General features: G+C 43.7%; 1 protein-coding gene across 1 annotated transcript; it reads right to left on the bottom strand.

The window, feature by feature from the left end:
- Positions 1–217: 217 nt before the first annotated feature.
- On the bottom strand, positions 218–3,074 carry LOC122045848 (T-complex protein 1 subunit delta). The gene is made up of 2 exons (XM_042606237.1): positions 1,766–3,074; positions 218–788 (listed from the first exon to the last, which is right to left on the bottom strand). The coding sequence occupies exons 1-2, from the start codon at positions 2,986–2,988 to the stop codon at positions 407–409; spliced, it is 1,605 nt and encodes a 534-aa protein (XP_042462171.1). The 5' UTR covers positions 2,989–3,074; the 3' UTR covers positions 218–406.
- Between the last annotated feature and the right edge of the window lie 14,772 nt (positions 3,075–17,846).

The raw sequence follows: 17,846 nt of genomic DNA, 5'->3' as shown, positions 1-17,846 counted from the left end.
AAGGATTTGTAAGTATATATAAATATATTTTTAAAATAACTTTTAATGTAAGTATATGTAAATATTTATATGTTTTAGGGAAGCAGTGACTGTGCTAAGTTTTTAAAATAACCTCTAAATAAAAGAGTTTTTGTGTAATTTATTGGCAAAAATAAAAGATCATCAAAGTGCAATATTTAAAGAAATTTAACAAAGTAAAGATGGCATCGAAAACTGATTAATATCAAACATGAAAAAAGCACAACAATTTAATCATGCTAACAGTCAACCAATAACTTGCAAGACAAAAACCATGAGTGTCTCAAAATAGTAAAAGATCATCAAGCCACAACTTAAACCCCAAGAAGAAAACTAGTACCAGTTCCAAACTCGAAACAAAAAAAGCATATTTCCCTCCTCCAGAGCTTTACCTCACAGTGACAATGTCATCTATCTTCAAAATCATTCTCACACACTCGGCTGCCAATGTGATTGTGCTGGTGCTAACCAATAGCGGTTGCACGATATTCTCCTCCAGGATGTTTGTGATTTGCCCCTTCCTCACATTGATCCCAGCATTGATCTCGCCCTGGGCATGCCGGTTCCTGAGCTCTGTGACAATGACTATCGAGTTTAGACCGGCGTTCTCCGCCAAAGTGTAGGGAATGACCTCAAGAGCTTCTGCAAACTCCTTGATGCAGTAGCTGTCCATGCCTTGAAGCTCTTTAGCCCACGCTCCAAGCTGCCTGGACATTTCGATCTCCGGTGCACCCCCACCAGCAATTAGAAACTTCTTATTTACCAAGCATCTGTAAGAAAATGTAAATTACATTAGTTGATATAAGCATCTGTTTAAGAATGACCAACAACTAAAGCATCATTACATAAAAAGCTACTAAATTTTCTGATTAGCTTCAACAAAAAAAAACAAAGTCAGACCCGTATTGTCATCTAATCACCATTTTTATGAGCGGTCTAATTTATGCTCGATCCAAGCTGACTTGATTTTTTTGTGTTTGCAAAGATCCTCCTATTGAATTGAGGAAAGCTACAGATTCAATGGAAAGTAGCATTTGCAGTGTTATTGTGCTTATTGATAATTTAGCCATAAATCAACATGTGGTATCTTATGAAAATGTGTAAATTTTAAGCCGACAACTTCACAACATTTCTAAATTGATTCCTGACCAACGGATGAGAAATGGACTTCAAATAATTATTACCACTTTAAAATGAAAATGATCGATACCAATGTACCATTATCTATGAAACAAAATGGAAGTCACTGATTAGTATCATTACCATTCGTTTTATTAGTATCATTACCATTCGTTTCCTACTTCTTACGCTAGCAAAGACCCTCTAAATGACATACATAACTTATCGAATGTCTATGATCGAACTATTGACAAATTATGCACCAACTACAATCACAACAGCCCCTAACATCCTCAATAAACTTCACACTTTTCTAACCGGGCTCATTAAAAACCTTAACATGTTCCAAACATAAAAGTGAAGCCATGTTAATCCCTACCCGATAACTCACTAACAGCCCAAAAATTGTTCTATAACACAATATCGAGATTCAGGCCCTTTCTACCCAACCCAAACATACAATGCTTTCACCATGTATAACCAAAAACAAAAACCAAACAGAAAAAAAAAAAAAAACTGACAATAAAAATTCTACTTCAGCTACAAATGGTTTTGACTCTAATATTGCAGGTAAATATGGAATTCTATTTGCACAGAGGTATAGAAAATATAACACGGATGGATTGACCTGACAACACAAAGTGCATCATGGAGACTGCGCTCTGCTTCGTCGAGAACCAGCTGGTTTGATCCCCGAACAAGAACAGTTGTTGTCCTTCCCATATCTTTGATCCCTGTGATCTTCACAATCTTCCCATCCCCGACCGAGGCTTCCTCCACGCAATTTGCGAACCCTAGCTTGTCCTCTCGGAAGTGCTCAATATTGGCAATTGGCAGGCAGTTCAAAGTTTTTGTGATAAATTCAATCTCATCTCTTTCAACATCCTTTACCACCAGAATTTTCACCTTGGCCAGGTAGTGCAGTGAGAGATCAGTCACAGCATCTCTCAGAATGCTTTTTTGAATAAGAAGCACATTGCAACCTGTTGCCTTGATCTTCTTGACCATCCCTAGAATATAATTCCGTTCTTCTCGTAGGATCCGGTCCATCTGGGTGTAGTCGGAGACCACGATGCTCTGCTCAATGTCGGTCTTTGGCGGTGAAATTTGAAACTGTATGACGGCGATCTTAGCATTCTCAACCCGAGTTGGGCCGCCAGCTGAATGGCTGACCTTCTTATCAAAGACGAGGCCTTTAACCAGCTCAGTGTCATCGACAGTGCCTCCCAGCTTTTTCACTATCTTCACATCGCGGAGATCAACAATGTCCGGTTGTGCAGGGTCGACGACGGAGAGGACAGCGTCAACTGCCAAGGGGGCCAGAAGGGAGGAATACTGACTGACGACCTTGCTGTTGAGGGAGGTGGCGGCAGACTTTACAAGGGCGTCACGATTGGAGAGATCAAGTGGAATGGCCATACCATGGAGGACGTCGACAGCACGAATGGACAAGCGATGAAGGGCATCGGAGACCGCAGTGGGGTGGACGCCGGCGGAGAGGAGAGAAAGGGAGCTCTTGAGAAGGGATCCCGCCAGTACGACCACGGTCGTCGTGCCGTCACCGGCTGCGGCGTCCTGGGAACGGGATAGATCGACGAGCATCTTGGCGGCAGGCTGAATTACCTCCATCTTGTTGAGGATGGTGGCGCCGTCGTTGGTGATGATTACCTCGCCGTTGGCGGATGCGATCATCTTGTCCATTCCTTTGGGGCCCAGGCTAGTGCGCACTGCGTCGGCGACCGCGCGGGCGGCGATGATGTTAGCCTGCCGGACATCGTCGCGCCGCTTCGTGTCCACATAGCTCTCTGTTTTCGAAGAAGAAGCCCGAGGAACGGCGGCGGTGGCGGCCATGTGGAAGGCAACGGCAGAACAGGAACGGAAGAAATCTACCGAAGCCCTAACGCTACCTTCGAGAACTGAAAACGACCAGAGAAGGAGAGCGACGGTAGTTGACGAATTGGGCTTATATCAATAGATAAATGGGCGGCTCATTGGCTCAAAAGTGGCCCAATAAAAAAATTCATGATCATTAAGCAGCAATAGAAATCAAGAAATTCAAAAGACTTTTTTAGAAAAGGGGGAAAAAAGAAAAAGAAAATACAAAAGAATTTTTATTTATTTATCTAAAATAATAATATTTTTATATTTTCAAAAGTTTAAACAGATTTTAAAACTGCACAAGGATTTATTCACATTTTTTTAAGAAATAAAATTTATTTATCCACCTAATAAATTAGGATCCACCTTCAAATTTTATCCACCTAATAAATTAGAAAATACATGTGATTATATGTTGGGAGAGGGGAGAGGCCTGATCGTGGGACTAAAAGATAGATTTGTCACTTTAACGACTCCTAGAGTTAGTATCATCGGTATGGAAGAAAGTAAATTCAGGTATACAAGCGACAGATACATAGCAAGGTGAATTATAGATTGTGAATTCCTACGAGATTCAACCCTTGATTGTTACACCAGAAATTCTACGAATATAGAGGGAGATAAATATACGTGCATAGACAAGAGGTACATAATGGGATAAATCTTAATCAGTTGGTCATCATTTGTACTACAACCCTAATGGGTTGTAGACATTTTCTTTTATATATTAGCGAGTGTGCATACATATTACATGTGTAATATAATAGAATGAGAATCCGAACTATTTGAGTTCTTCTTTGACGCTCGAGAACCCAAGTAACAAGCTAATGCCACCGACTATCTCTCATAACAAAAATTAATTTAAGTGCATATACTATATTTAATCTTAACCAAAATATTCATAAATTGGACTTGGTAAGAGCGTGCTAAATCTATGTAGCAGTGTCAGTTAGAGCCCTAGAGCCAAATATATGATGATTGTTGTATGGACTCATTGTATCATATTTCTATGTATATAAAGACATTTGTTTTGATTATTATACTTACTTGTATTGGTGCCAAATAACTAAATATAATAGTGTCCTTTAGTAGAAGGTTCTTATTTATATCAATTGATTGGTTGAATCGATAGTGAGATGATATAGAGAACACTACTCTTAATCATTCCTAGTCAAGTATTAACATTTAGGAACAATGTTAATGCGACGAGACTAGCATGTAGGTCAACTCGATAACTTGATCTCACAAGTCATGGATATAGAGATATCAAGTTGACACATGGGTATGCATTGGAGAATGTATACTGAATGACCCGCCATGAGAAAGTATCATGGATCGTTATATGAGTGTTATATACTTTCTCATGTGGCTATTAGTATGACTATTAGTCCTTGGACCTGAAGTCACCATGGTTCCCTACATAAGGAGTTGCATACTTTGGCTTCGTTAAACGTCACCCGTAATTGGGTGGACTATAAAGGCGATTACTGGGTATATAATAAATTATACGGAGGGATGTGAGTGATGTAGATGAGATCTATCCCTCCTATATAACGGGAGTGACATCGTTATTTTTGATAGAGTGAGACCACTAAGTGCATGGTCATGCCCAAATGAGTCAATATGAGATATTGAGCACATTTGATTATAGTGAGTCTACTTGGAGTTCAAGATTTGGATTAATTAGAGGATGACACCTGCCTCAAATTGATCAATCTAGATGTCAAGGATAGAAGGACATTTGTCATATATTGTGAAGAGTCACAATTAGTAGTCACAAAAGTGATGTTGGATCTCAACATTCTTGTAACTTGGGTAGTAATGATGTGTTGCTAGATACCGCTCATTACTTATGTTTCTAAATGGGTTTAGGAGCATTGTCAACGTTACAAGTGTTAGGACCTGCGGATAGCGGCTAGAGAGGGGGGGTGTGAATAGCCGACCTCAAATTATCGTTTCTTCCTATAATTTAGGTTAGCGCAGCGGAAATATAATGTAGAAATGAAAGTGGAGAAGATCAAACCTCAAACACGATGATGTAACGAGGTTCGGAGATGATACTCCTACTCCTCGGCGTGTCCGTAAGGTGGACGAAGCCTATCAATCCATCGGTGGATGAGACCCCGGATAACCGGCTAATATGAACTCCTTCTGGGTGGAGATACCTCGCCACAATCTCTCTTGCAACAGCAAGAATGGAGTACAACCAATAGAGAAAGAAAACAAGAACAATATAAATGTAAAAACACTTTGCTTGCCTTCTCGTCGACTGGAGTTCGATGAAGCAGCAACTTCACGATGTCAACAGCAGCTGATCACCCAGTCGAGGGAAGCTCACACGAAGCTTCAAGAATAGGGAGCTCAGCCAAGCTCATATCGCAAGAGTGAGGAACAAGAAGAAGCGTTACTGTAGAGACCGTCTAACTCGATTATAACCTGGACCTGCGAAGAAAGAAGACAGAAATCTAGCCGTTGTGACTCAACGGCTAGGCCTGGACCAATCAGGCCATAGCCTGATCGGTCCAGGACATTCCTAATCGGTCTGTGGACCAATCAGGCCCTAGTCTGATCGGTCCCCAGACCGATCCCAATTCTTCACAGTGAGGGGTTGTCGATTTCTGATCGGTCTCTGATCGGTCTGTGGACCGATCAGATAACCTACAGCGAACCACTGTTTGGTTACTGATCGGTCACCGGCCGATCGGTAAACTCGAGTATCGGATCGGTCACGGACCGATCCAATGCTAAACTTCCCCTAAATCCTAAAGCCTTCCGGTCTGAAGAGCGAGCTCACAGGCCCTCTCGACCTAGTCCGGAGAACGAGCTCAGAGGCCTCTCCGACTTCCACGTCCGGTCGAGCGAGCTCCGGCCCTCTCGACCTAGTCCGGAGAACGAGCTACAGGCCCTCTCCGACTTTGTCGGTCGAGAGCAGGCTACCGAGCCCTCTCTGACCTAGTCCGGAGAACGAGCTACCGAGCCCTCTCCGACTTAGTCCGGAGAACGAGCTACCGAGCCCTCTCCGACTCTGTCTGGTCCAGAGAACGAGCTCCCGAGCCCTCTCTGACCTAGTCCGGAAAACGATCTGCCGAGCCCTCTTTGACTTCGTCTGGTCTAGAGAACGAGCTCCCGAGCCCTCTCTGACCTAGTCCGGAGAGCGATCTGCCGAGCCCTCTCTGACTTCGTCTGGTCCAGAGAACGAGCTCCCGAGCCCTCTCCGACTTCCCGTGCCAAGCTCCCTGCTTGGACTTTTCCGTGCCAAGTCTCCATACTTGGACTTTTCCCGTGCTAAGCTCCCTGCTTGGACTTTTCCGTGCCAAGTCTCCATACTTGGTCTTTTCCCGTGCCAAGCTCCCTGCTTGGACTTTTCCGTGCCAAGTCTCCATACTTGGACTTTTCCCGAATCAGGTCAACTCAAGTCGGGTCAACCAGGTCAACCTTGACCAAAGGTTGCACCCACAATCTCCCAAGTTTGTATTCTTGTCAAACATCAAGATACAACTTTTCTATCCTCGTTAAACATCAAAATACAACTTCTCTATTATTGTCAAACATCAAAATATATCTCGAGTCAAGTCAACTCGAGTCGGGTCAACCAGATCAACCTTGACCTAAGGTTGCACCAACAATCTCCCCCTTTTTGATGTTTGACAAAAACCATAATCAAGTTAGGTTAACCCGATAACCTTGTTGATACAGTCTGACCTGGCTGTTGTTTTGATGTTGACACTGATTTAAGTTTGTATCAGATGTTAATTGAACTCGGATTGATTACTGATCAAGGTTGATCATGTGGAAGGAAAAAGTCCAAGTTGGAAACTTGGCACGCGAAGTCGGAGAGGGCTCGGTAGCTCGTTCTCCGGACTAGGTCGGAGAGGGCTCGGTAGCTCGTTCTCCGGACCAGGTCGGAGAGGGCTCAGTAGCTCGTTCTCCGGACTAGGTCGGAGAGGGCTCGGTAGCTCGTTCTCCGGACCAGGTCAGAGAGGGCTCGGTAGCTCATTCTCTAGACCGGACGAAGTCGGAGAGGGCTCGGTAGCTCGTTCTCCGGACTAGGTCAGAGAGGGCTCGGTAGCTCGTTCTCTGGACCAGACGAAGTCTGAGAGGGCTCGGCAGCTCGTTCTCCGGACTAGGTCAGAGAGGGCTCGGGAGCTCGTTCTCTGGACCGGATTAGGTCAGAGAGGGCTCGGTAGCTCGTTCTCCGGACTAGGTTACATAGGGCTCGGTAGCTCGATCTCTGGACCGGACGTGGATGGTCCGCAGACCGATCTAGTGAGACTAAATTTTCTGATCGGTCTGGTGACCGATCAGGAAACACTCAGTAGCACACTGAGTGTAATCTGATCGGTCTGTAGACCGATCAGGAAACACTCAGTAGCACACTGAGTGCAATCTGATCGGTCTGTAGACCGATCAGGAGAAAATGGCGCAGAAGAAAAAGGGCGTTGGATCGGTTTATGGACCGATCCACATCCAATCTGATCGGTTGCCACGACCGATCAGACCAGCCTCAGACCGATCAGGCTATTGTCTGATCGGTCCAAGGGTCTGTGATCGGTCTGCTGACCGATCCACAGTTAAGTTCATTGTGCATGCGCTTTCTTTGATATTTTCTGATTCGCACTTCTTTTTGCCCATCTCTGTTTAACCTTCTGCTGTAAGTCTTTTGGAGATACATGTTGCAGGTACCATACCAGTGCTTAGTTTCAAATTAAGCCTCATCAAAGGAATGAGACAAAGGATCTTTCCACTGCTTTCTCTGCGTCAAATGCATTTGAAGCAGCAACGGCTACAGGTTGTGATTGGCTGTGTTTCTGGCAGTGATCAGGCGGCGATTGGCTTAACTCCTGGTGATTGGTTCGAGCTCAGAGGCACCAGTGAAGACCGTGGTTCTATTGGTGTGAGCTCAGAGAATCAGAAGAGGAAGAGAAGCGATTGGCGACGCCGTAGCTTGCAGCAGGGATTCGGTGCAGGTTGGCAGCGATCCGGTGCAGACTGATCAAATGCAGAGACATAAGAAGTAGTGTATGCTGGAAAGAAGAATAGAACGAGAAGCAAGTAAAAAGCTGTGTGTTTCGGTTGAGTGCTTGCTGTGTTCTTGGACTCTGTCTTCATCATCTTCGTGGCTGTGAGCTTACTTCGATTTTCTTTGAGTCACTGTGATCTGTAAGTCTTGTGTGCTTCATTTTAAATCTGTTCGAAGACTTTGTGGAGAGGTTTCTCCACCGAGAAGGAGAGCTTCATTAGCCGGAGTCATCCGGGGTGTGATCTACCGAAGATCAAGGGCTCGTCCACCTTACGGACACGCCGAGGAGTAGGGGCAAGTTATCCCCGAACCTCGTATATCTTGTGTTAGTGGTGCTTGGTTCTTTTCTCGTATAATTTCTTTTTGTTTGCTTATTTTCCGCTGCGCTAACAAACTCGCTTAGAATTTTTGTGAAAAGATTAAGCTTTTGGTGGAGGCTATTCACTCCCCCCTCTCTAGCCATCCAAAGGATCCCAACAAGTGGTATCAGAGCCTGGTGCTCTTCATCTGGACTAACATCCTAAGGAGCAAGAAGATGGCCATGAAGGAAGGATTCAGCACCAACAGACCACCCTTCTTCGATGGAGCAGATTTCCAGTATTGGAAGAGCCGCATGGAGTATTACCTCAAGACTGATATCTCCATGTGGTTCTCGGTCAAGGAAGGATTCACACCACCGAAGGACGAAGAAGGTAAGGAACTCAATTCATCAAGGTGGTCTACCGAACAAACTCGTAAAGGGCAAGCCGATGCCAAGGCGGTAGTCACCTTACAATGTGGGATTGCCAAGGACCAACTCGTCAAGGTAGGTCCATTCTCGAGTGCAAAAGATTTATGGAACAAGCTTATCGAGCTCCAAGAAGGAACTCAAGATTCTCGGATAGCCAAGAGGGACCTATTCTTGAATCAACTACAAAATCTCACCATGAAGGAAAATGAAACGATAAGTGAACTACATGGGAGGTTCAAGGAAATCATCAATGGTCTACATTCCGTAGATGAACGCGTGGAGAATCGCGATCTAGTAAGGTACGCTCTTAAAGCCTTTCCAAGGAATGCCTTGTGGTCATCTATGGTAGATGCCTACAAGGTTTCCAAGGATCTTTCCATTGTTAAATTAAACGAATTCTTTTGTGAAATGGAACTTCATGAACTTGCTAACAAAGGTCAAAGAGAGAAAGGTATTGCCTTAGTTGCAGGACCAAAGAACAAGGATGGAAGAAGAAAGAGGGAAAAGAAGAAGGAGAAAGAGATTTCTTCATCTACATCCTCCTCCGAGTCTGATGATGAAGGCGGATCATCATCAAGCGAGATGGCCAACTTCGTGAGGAGGATCATGAGAAGAAGTAGGAGATACAAAGGAAAAGGTAAACCTAATGATCAAAATATCGATAAGACTAATGTTACATGTTATGAGTGTAGCAAGAAAGACCACTACCGGAGTGAGTGTCCAAAACTCAAGAAGGAGGAACGGGCCAAAAAGAAGGAGGAAAGAGCCAAGAAGAAGAAATCTCTCAAGGCCACTTGGGATGAATCTTCCTCAAGCTCATCGGAGGAGGAAGAGAAGAAGGAGAAGAGTACTCGGCAACTGGCACTCATGGCAAGGGAGGAATCCGAGAGTGATGACGCAAGCACTTCAGCCGCGGCTTCATCATCTTCGGATGATGAAGAGGTAACCTCTTCTCACTTAGAAAAATGCTATAAGACTATTACACATTTGTCTACCTTGCTTAAAAAATCAAAAACAGAAAATAAATCATTAAAAGAAGAAGTAGAAAACTTGAGGGCCCTTAGGGAAGATGAGGTTGATGACCTACATCTAGAGGTCCTTGAGGATGAGAACAAGGCCTTGAAGGGTGAGGTTGAGAAACTCAAGAAAATGCTTGAAAAATTCTCAACTAGCTCTAAGACCCTAGACATGATTCTAAATGCCCAAAGGGCGGTCTACAACAAGGATGGATTAGGATACCAACCTAAGGAGTCTAGCTTTATTTCTTTAGTGTCAAGAACCCAATTTCATAGATCACATGTTTCTAGGGTTCATGAGACTAGGAAGAAGGTAACAAAGGCATGGGTGCCTAAGTCTTTCATTGTAGATGCATTAGGTCCTAAGATTTGGGTACCTAAAACATCTATCTTTCGTGTCTTGTAGGCATTGGTAAAGGGGGAGCGTCTATCAACTTGGTTTGTTGATAGTGGATGCTCCAAGCACATGACCGGGGACAAGTCACTATTTTCTCCATAACAAAATAGAGGTAATGTGTCATTTGGTAACAATGGTAGTCTTAAGGTTATAGGAGTTGGAGACATTCATATATCCGAAGGCCTCCAAATCAAGAATGTCCTTCTAGTCAAGGGGATGACTTTTAATCTCCTAAGTGTCAGTCAATTGTGTGATACTGGTTACACAATTGAGTTTCATTCAAGTCAATGTCTGGTCAAACACATTGACACACTTGACACGGTACTAGTAGGCACAAGAGTAGATAACATTTATCAAATTTCTTTTAAAAGTGCTACTAATGCCTCTGCTAAGTGTTTCATGTCAAAAGAAGAAGAATCATGGCTTTGGCATAGGAGGTTGGCTCATGTGAACATGAAGAATATTAGAAAGCTGGCCAATAAAGGATTAGTGCGAGGCTTACCAAGCATCAAGTACCAAAAGACAAAACTATGTGATGCATGTCAAAAGGGTAAGCAAACAAAAGCAACTCATAAAGGTAAAAGCGTTGTAAGTACCTCTACTGTTTTAGATTTACTGCATATGGACTTGTTTGATTGTAGTAGTGTCATTTCTTTGAATGGTAGTAGATATTGCTTAGTGATTATTGATGATTTTACTAGATATACATGGACTTTCTTTTTGAAAAATAAGGATCAAACCATAGATATTTTTATTTCTTTTTGTAGAAGAACTGAAAATGAAAAATCAACAACAATTAAAACAATTAGAAGTGATCATGGTGGAGAATTTCAAAACCATAGATTTTTAGAGTTTTGTCAAGAAAAAGGATATAGGCATGAGTTCTCTACTCCAAGGACCCCACAGCAAAATGGGGTTGTGGAGAGAAAGAACCGAGCTTTGCAAGAGGCTGCACGAAGCATACTCAATGAGTACTCACTACTGAGCTACTTGTGGGCTGAAGCTGTGAATACAGCTTGCTATGTGCAAAACCGAGTCCTGATACATAAGTTTTTAGGAAAAAATCCTCATAAACTTTGGTTTGGGAAACCCCCTACAATTAAACATCTTAGGGTGTTTGGTTGTAAGGTGTTTATCTTGAACACCAAGGATCATCTTGGAAAGTTCACGGCTAAGGCTGATGAAGGGATACTGGTCGGGTACTCTCTCTTCAGCAAAGCCTATTGAGTCTACAACAATAGGACTAAATTGATTGAAGAGTCCTCAGATGTAGCATTTGAAGAAATCCCTAAATCGAATGATCAATCAAGGGATGTAGGAGAAATTCAACTTGAACTTAGAAATCTAAGTTTGAATGATCAAAATGAAGAAAGAGTCGAGGTTGACTCTGATGACGATGAGCAAAGGCAACAAAGGGCTCAGGCTGATCATTTGCCTGATACTGAGTCTCTGCCTGTGCCTAGTGAGACCATTCATGAGGCACCGCCAACACCAAGGCAATCTAGGATAGCCTCTAGTCATCCCCAAGACCAGATTGTGGGAGACATCCAACAAGGGGTTATGACTAGATCATTCTTTAGAAATGAGTCTAATGAGGTCGCCTTGATCTCAGAAATTGAACCAAAAATAGTTGATGAGGCATTGCACGATCCTGACTGGATCATAGCTATGCAAGATGAGTTAGGTCAATTTGAAAGGAGCCAAGTGTGGGACTTAGTTCCTAGACCTAAGAAGACCACCATTATTGGAACTAAATGGGTCTTCAAAAATAAGTTAAACCAAAAGGGAGAAGTCGTAAGGAACAAGGAGAGACTTGTAGCCAAGGGCTATAGTCAAGTCGAAGGCCTCGATTATGATGAGACTTATGCTCCCGTGGCACGATTAGAGTCCATTCGTTTAATGCTAGCTTTTGCTGCACATAGAGGTTTCAAGCTCTATCAAATGGACGTTAAATCGGCCTTCTTAAACGGATTCATCAAAGAAGATGTCTATGTTGAATAACCACCAGGGTTTGTGAATACCGAAGCTCCAAACCACGTGTACAAGCTCAAGAAAGCTTTTTATGGGCTTAAACAAGCACCTCGAGCTTGGTACGAATGGTTGTCAACTTACCTACTAGAAAAGGGTTTTGTGAGAGGTCAAATAGATCCAACACTATTTCTGCGTAGAGATGGTGAAAATATTTTTGTAGCCCAAGTGTATGTCGATGACATAATTTGTGGCTCAAATAACAAGGACTATTTGAATGAATTTATCACTCACATGGAGAGTGAGTTTGAGATGAGTCTGGCGGGAGAATTGACTTTCTTCCTTGGACTTGAAATCAAACAAACTCGAGATGGCATTTATGTCCATCAGACGAAATACACTCAAGAGATGCTCAAGAAATTCAACATAAGTGACTCTAAGGAAGTGTCCACTCCAATGGCGACAAACACTCGTCTGGACAATGATGAGAGTGGAAAATCAGTTGATCTAACGCAATATAGAAGCATGATCGGTAGTCTTCTATATCTCACAGCTAGTCGACCGGACATACTCTTTGCTGTGGGCATGTGCGCTAGATATCAAGTCTGTTCCAAGGAATCTCATTTAATTGCAGTTAAGAGAATTCTGAGATACCTTAAAGGCACAATTAGAGTAGGTCTTTGGTACCCTCGTACTGAGTCTTTTGACTTGATAGGTTATACCGACTCCGATTATGCTGGGTGCAAATTGGATCGGAAAAGCACTAGTGGGGGTTGCCAATTCTTAGGATCATCATTGGTTAGTTGGTCAAGTCGGAAGCAACATTGTGTTGCTCTCTCCACGACCGAGGCTGAATACATTGCCATGGGAGAGTGTATCACAATTGTTGTGGATGATTCACACTCTAGAAGATTATGGACTTTCGTATAAGGGAGTGCAAGTGTTGTGTGACAGCATTAGCACAATAAACCTAACGAAAAATCCAGTCCATCATTCAAGGACCAAACACATTGAAGTGCGTCATCACTTCATTAGAGATCACGTAGCTAGGGGAGACATTGCACTCACATATGTTGAGTCAAAGTCAAACTTAGCCGACATTTTCACCAAACCCCTTCCGGAAAATGAATTTAGTCATTTAAGGAGAGAATTGGGGATGTGTTTGGCTCAATAGGCCATTAGGATTTCATCATGATCAATAAGGACAACTAAAACTACAAGAGAAATTGGGAAATTAATTTGGGCAACTTGGGGACATCTCACACAAACTATAAGGTTTAACAAATTGTTTTTGTTTGCTAAATATGGGGTGAGAAGCTAGGATCAACCAAATTATTCAAAATGTATCATGCATCCCTTGAATAATTAGGTTGAAGAGACATAAATTGAGTATGGGGAAGGCCATTACATAATTCATGTGTATTTGGCTCCTAGATCTTACTCATATATTCCAACCAAGGAATCTTGGTTGGACCTGTGTCTAGAAATCATCTAACCTTGTTGATGTGTTGATTGATACCCTTGATTGATACCTTCCTGATTTTGATTGAAAATACGACAAGTTGGTGAAAAAATTTTGACATATTTTGACAAACTTGTAACTACTCATAGCAAGGATATATTTTGAACCGATAGCCTGAGTCAGATTTATTCCCTTGGTTCACTATAGATCATAGTTTCAGCAAACAAACAAAACAAACTTCTCTGGTTTTGAAACTTTGAGATTCAACACGTTTGTTATGAAGTGTCTGAAACTTTCGAGCCCTAAATAATTCCAAATCATTAGAGCTCATCATTAGGAAATATTCATTGGTATCACTGAATATAATCTGTGGGCTCTTCAGATCCTAGGTTCTGAACTTGGAAGTTGTTGAACCAAGTTTCAGAGCCTTCGATACGAATTTCAGAGACTGAAATCACTGATTATCAGACACTGATCGGTCCAGGGACCGATCAGGATGATATCTGATCGGTCTCTACGACCGATCAGGAGAGTTCCACCTCTCTGTTCGATATCTGATCGGTCCGGGGACCGATCAGGAGGTTCCCTGATCGGTCTCCACGACCGATCAGAAAGCTCCCTGATCGGTCTCCACGACCGATCAGGACACTCCCTGACCGATCAGGACGTTCCCTGATCGGTCAGGATTTCTCCTGTTCGGACAGCCGTCCGATCTTATGATCTGATCACCCTCTTTAACTTCCCCCAATCCTTCGTCCTCTCATTTCACGCTGAAAACCCTAGCCGAACCACTCCTCAGTCCCGACTCTTCTCTCCATCTTCTCCGAAAGCCTCAAATGGCGCCCAGGTAACTCCTTTTTCCTTCCCGAAATCTGTTCATTGTTGGCATTTTGGTTTCATTTCTCACTGAATCTCTGTATATTATCTCTTGTCTCGGTTCTTGATTGTTTGGGGCTCCCGTGCACTCTCACTTGTCCCGATCATGTCCCATTTTTGGCCTATTTAGGAAGAAATCAGCCGGTGAGGGTACTTCTAAGTCATCTGCTGAGAAATCCAAGTCCCAGGCACCCTCCCGACCTCAACCTTCCTCTTCTTCGAGATTCCCAAACCGACAGTTTGAACAAGCGTTTCAACAGAGGACATTCAAGCTACTCCCATGTCAATCTGTGGATCGAAAGTACATGGATGAGTTTTGTCCCTCTGTATCTGAAACCCTGGCATATTATAAACTTGACTCGTTAGTCTACCTAGAAAGGGACATCAACTATGAGTTAGTATCTGAATTCTACAACAATCTTCATCAGACCAGTGATGGTGCTTATAGAACCAGAGTCGCTAAGAGAACTATCGATTTCTCCGTCGTAGGATTCTTTGGGTATCTAGGTTGCCGAATGTGTTCAGGAGATCCTTTTCCCATTTATCCTGATTTACCAGTCCCATTACCTCCTCCACTTAATGTATCACCTGCCACTATCTATGAGTATTTCTTTGGACACCCTAGACCGGATGAACTGGATGAGTTGGATGTCGAGTTTCCTAGTTTTGCGGCTCTGAGACTATCTCCTCCTGACTATATTCTTTTTAAGATAGTCACAAACTGTCTTCTTCCAATCACATCCAAACCTCTAGCAGAGATCCAACCATACCACTGCCTGATGCTTTATGGTTTGCGTTGGCGTCTCAATTTTGATATCATGTCAAGCATCTATTCTTCGATCATCTCATATACTCAGCCTAGCAGCTCCACTATTTATATGCCTTATGGGCATATAATTACAGATTGGCTCGAGACCCTTCAGATTGATGTCTCTAAGGGTAGATTAATCAAGATGGTCAGACAGGATTGCAGACTTGGGAAGCGGGCATTTTCCAAGTCTGGAATCATAGGACAAAATGGGGGCGTTCGGTGGAAGGATGGGAGAGGTCTGGAAGAGTTACCACGGGCACTTCCTCGACAGGTTGCTGCTCCTCCTCCTACTACTGATGAGGCCGATCCTGATCTGCGCTGGCAGATCGCTGAGCTAGAGAGCCGCTTCGATCAGCACGATGAGCTGCTGTCTGCTGAGCTCCATGGACTGCGTGTTCGGATCGACCAGCACTACGATGACTTACGCAGTCAGCAGTTGGTGACGCAGCAGCTGCTTCTGGGCTAGATGGCCAACTACCTACCTTCGCATCATTTCTCGGGCCATCCACCTTCGAGCTCCAGCATGCCGCCTCAGGGTTACGTGCCTCCCGCAGATGATGATGATGTTCATCGTGTTGAGGACGTTGATTGATACATTCTGTTTGTCACTTTGACTGTCTGTGTTTTGGATGCTATTTTGTTGGATATTTTTGTATGACCTGGATATTTGCTTATTTCATCTATTTATGCTGCTCATTTTCCTGTTTTTCTTTATGTGTCATTTCCTATTGGCTATTGATATGCTGTTCATATGCTTTGTCTTGACTGCCTCTTATTTCTTTATTACTGTCTCATAATACACTTAGAGGGAATTCTAGGTGCATTAAGAAAAAGACAGTATGGGTTAAGGGGGAGTCTTTTGAGTCTTATCACCCCATTCGCACCTTTTCGGTGTTTGACAAAGGGGGAGAGGATATCTAAGTTTAGAGATGTATGAAAGTTTGATTTTAGGGGAGAAGATAACGGGGAGGATCTTGATTCCCGTTATTGACTTCCTTACATCATGGTGTATTCATCTTAGGGGGAGGATCTTGATTCCCCTAAAATTATGAAAATAAGAACATTTCTTATCTAAACTTAAATCGTGTTGTCAAACAACAAAAAGGGGGAGATTGTTGATACAGTCTGACCTGGCTGTTGTTTTGATGTTGACACTAATTTAAGTTTGTATCAGATGTTAATTGAACTCGGATTGATTACTGATCAAGGTTGATCATGTGGAAGGAAAAAGTCCAATTAAAACTGGAAATCGGAGAGGGCTCGGTAGCTCGTTCTCGGATTAGGTCGGAGAGGGCTCGGTGGCTCGTTCTCGGGACAGGTCGGAGAGGGCTCGGTGGCTCGTTCTCGGACTAGGTCGGAGAGGGCTCGGTAGCTCGTTCTCGGGACGGACGCAGGTCGAGAGGGCTCGGTGGCTCGTTCTCTGGACTAGTCGGAGAGGGGCTCGGTAGCTCGTTCTGGACGGGAAGTCGGAGAGAGCTCGGCAGCTCGTTCTCGGGACTAGGTCGAGAGGGCTCGGGGCTCGTTCTCGACCGGATTAGGTCAGAGAGGCTCGGTAGCTCGTTCTCGGACCAATCCTAGTATCACATAGGCGTTGGATCGGTCAGCGGACCGATCCAGATACTGGATGGCTGATCGGTCTGCGGGCCGATCTAGTGAGACTAAATTTTACGATCGGTGCGGTGGCCGGGAAACACTCGATAGCACTGCGAGTGTAATCGATCGATCATGGGCCGATCGGGAAACACTCGATAGCACAGCGAGTGCAATCGATCGATCTGTAGACCGATCGGAGAAAATGTCGCAGAAGAAAGGGAGTTGGATCGGTTTATGGACGATCCATCAATCGATCGGTCGCCACGGCCGTCGGACCGAACTCTCGAGCGATCGGTGTTGTCCGATCGGTCAAGGTCTGTGATCGGTCTGCTGACCGATCCACAGTTAAGTTCATTGTGCATGCGCTTTCTCTGATATTTTCTGATTCGCACTTCTTTTTGCCCATCTCTGTTTAACCTTCTGCTGTGAGTCTTTTGGAGATACAGGTTGCAGGTACCATACCAGTGCTTAGTTTCAAATTAAGCCTCATCAAAGGAATGAGACAAAGGATCTTTCCACTGCTTTCTTTGTGTCAAATGCATTTGAAGCAGCAACGGCTACAGGTTGCGATTGGCTGTGTTTCTGGCAGTGATCAGGCGGCGATTGGTTCGAGCTCAGAGGCACCAGTGAAGACCGTGGTTCTATTGGTGTGAGCTCAGAGAATCAGAAGAGGAAGAGAAGCGATTGGCGACGTCGTAGCTTGCAGCAGGGATTCGGTGCAGGTTGGTAGCAATCCGGTGCAGGCTGATCGAATGCAGAGACATAAGAAGCAGTGTATGCTGGAAAGAAGAATAGAACGAGAAGCAAGTAAAAAGCTGTGTGCTTCGGTTGAGTGCTTGCTGTGTTCTTGGACTCTGTCTTCATCATCTTCATGGCTGTGAGCTTACTTCGATTTTCTTTGAGCCACTGTGATTTGTAAGTCTTGTGTGCTTCATTTTAAATTTGTTCGAAGACTTTG

The sequence above is a fragment of the Zingiber officinale genome, chromosome 2B (genome assembly GCF_018446385.1).
Source record: "Zingiber officinale cultivar Zhangliang chromosome 2B, Zo_v1.1, whole genome shotgun sequence".
NCBI lineage: Eukaryota > Viridiplantae > Streptophyta > Magnoliopsida > Zingiberales > Zingiberaceae > Zingiber > Zingiber officinale.
Note: the sequence above shows the minus strand (reverse complement) of the source record. Positions and strands in the feature narration are given on the sequence as shown.

Excerpts from the sequence above, each read along its gene's own strand:
- LOC122045848 (XM_042606237.1), bottom strand. The coding sequence starts at position 2,988 with ATGGCCGCCACCGCCGCCGTTCCTCGGGCTTCTTCTTCGAAAACAGAG. Across the intron at positions 789-1,765 it reads GATGCACTTTGTGTTGTCAG|ATGCTTGGTAAATAAGAAGT; the intron begins GTCAATCCATCC and ends ATTTTCTTACAG.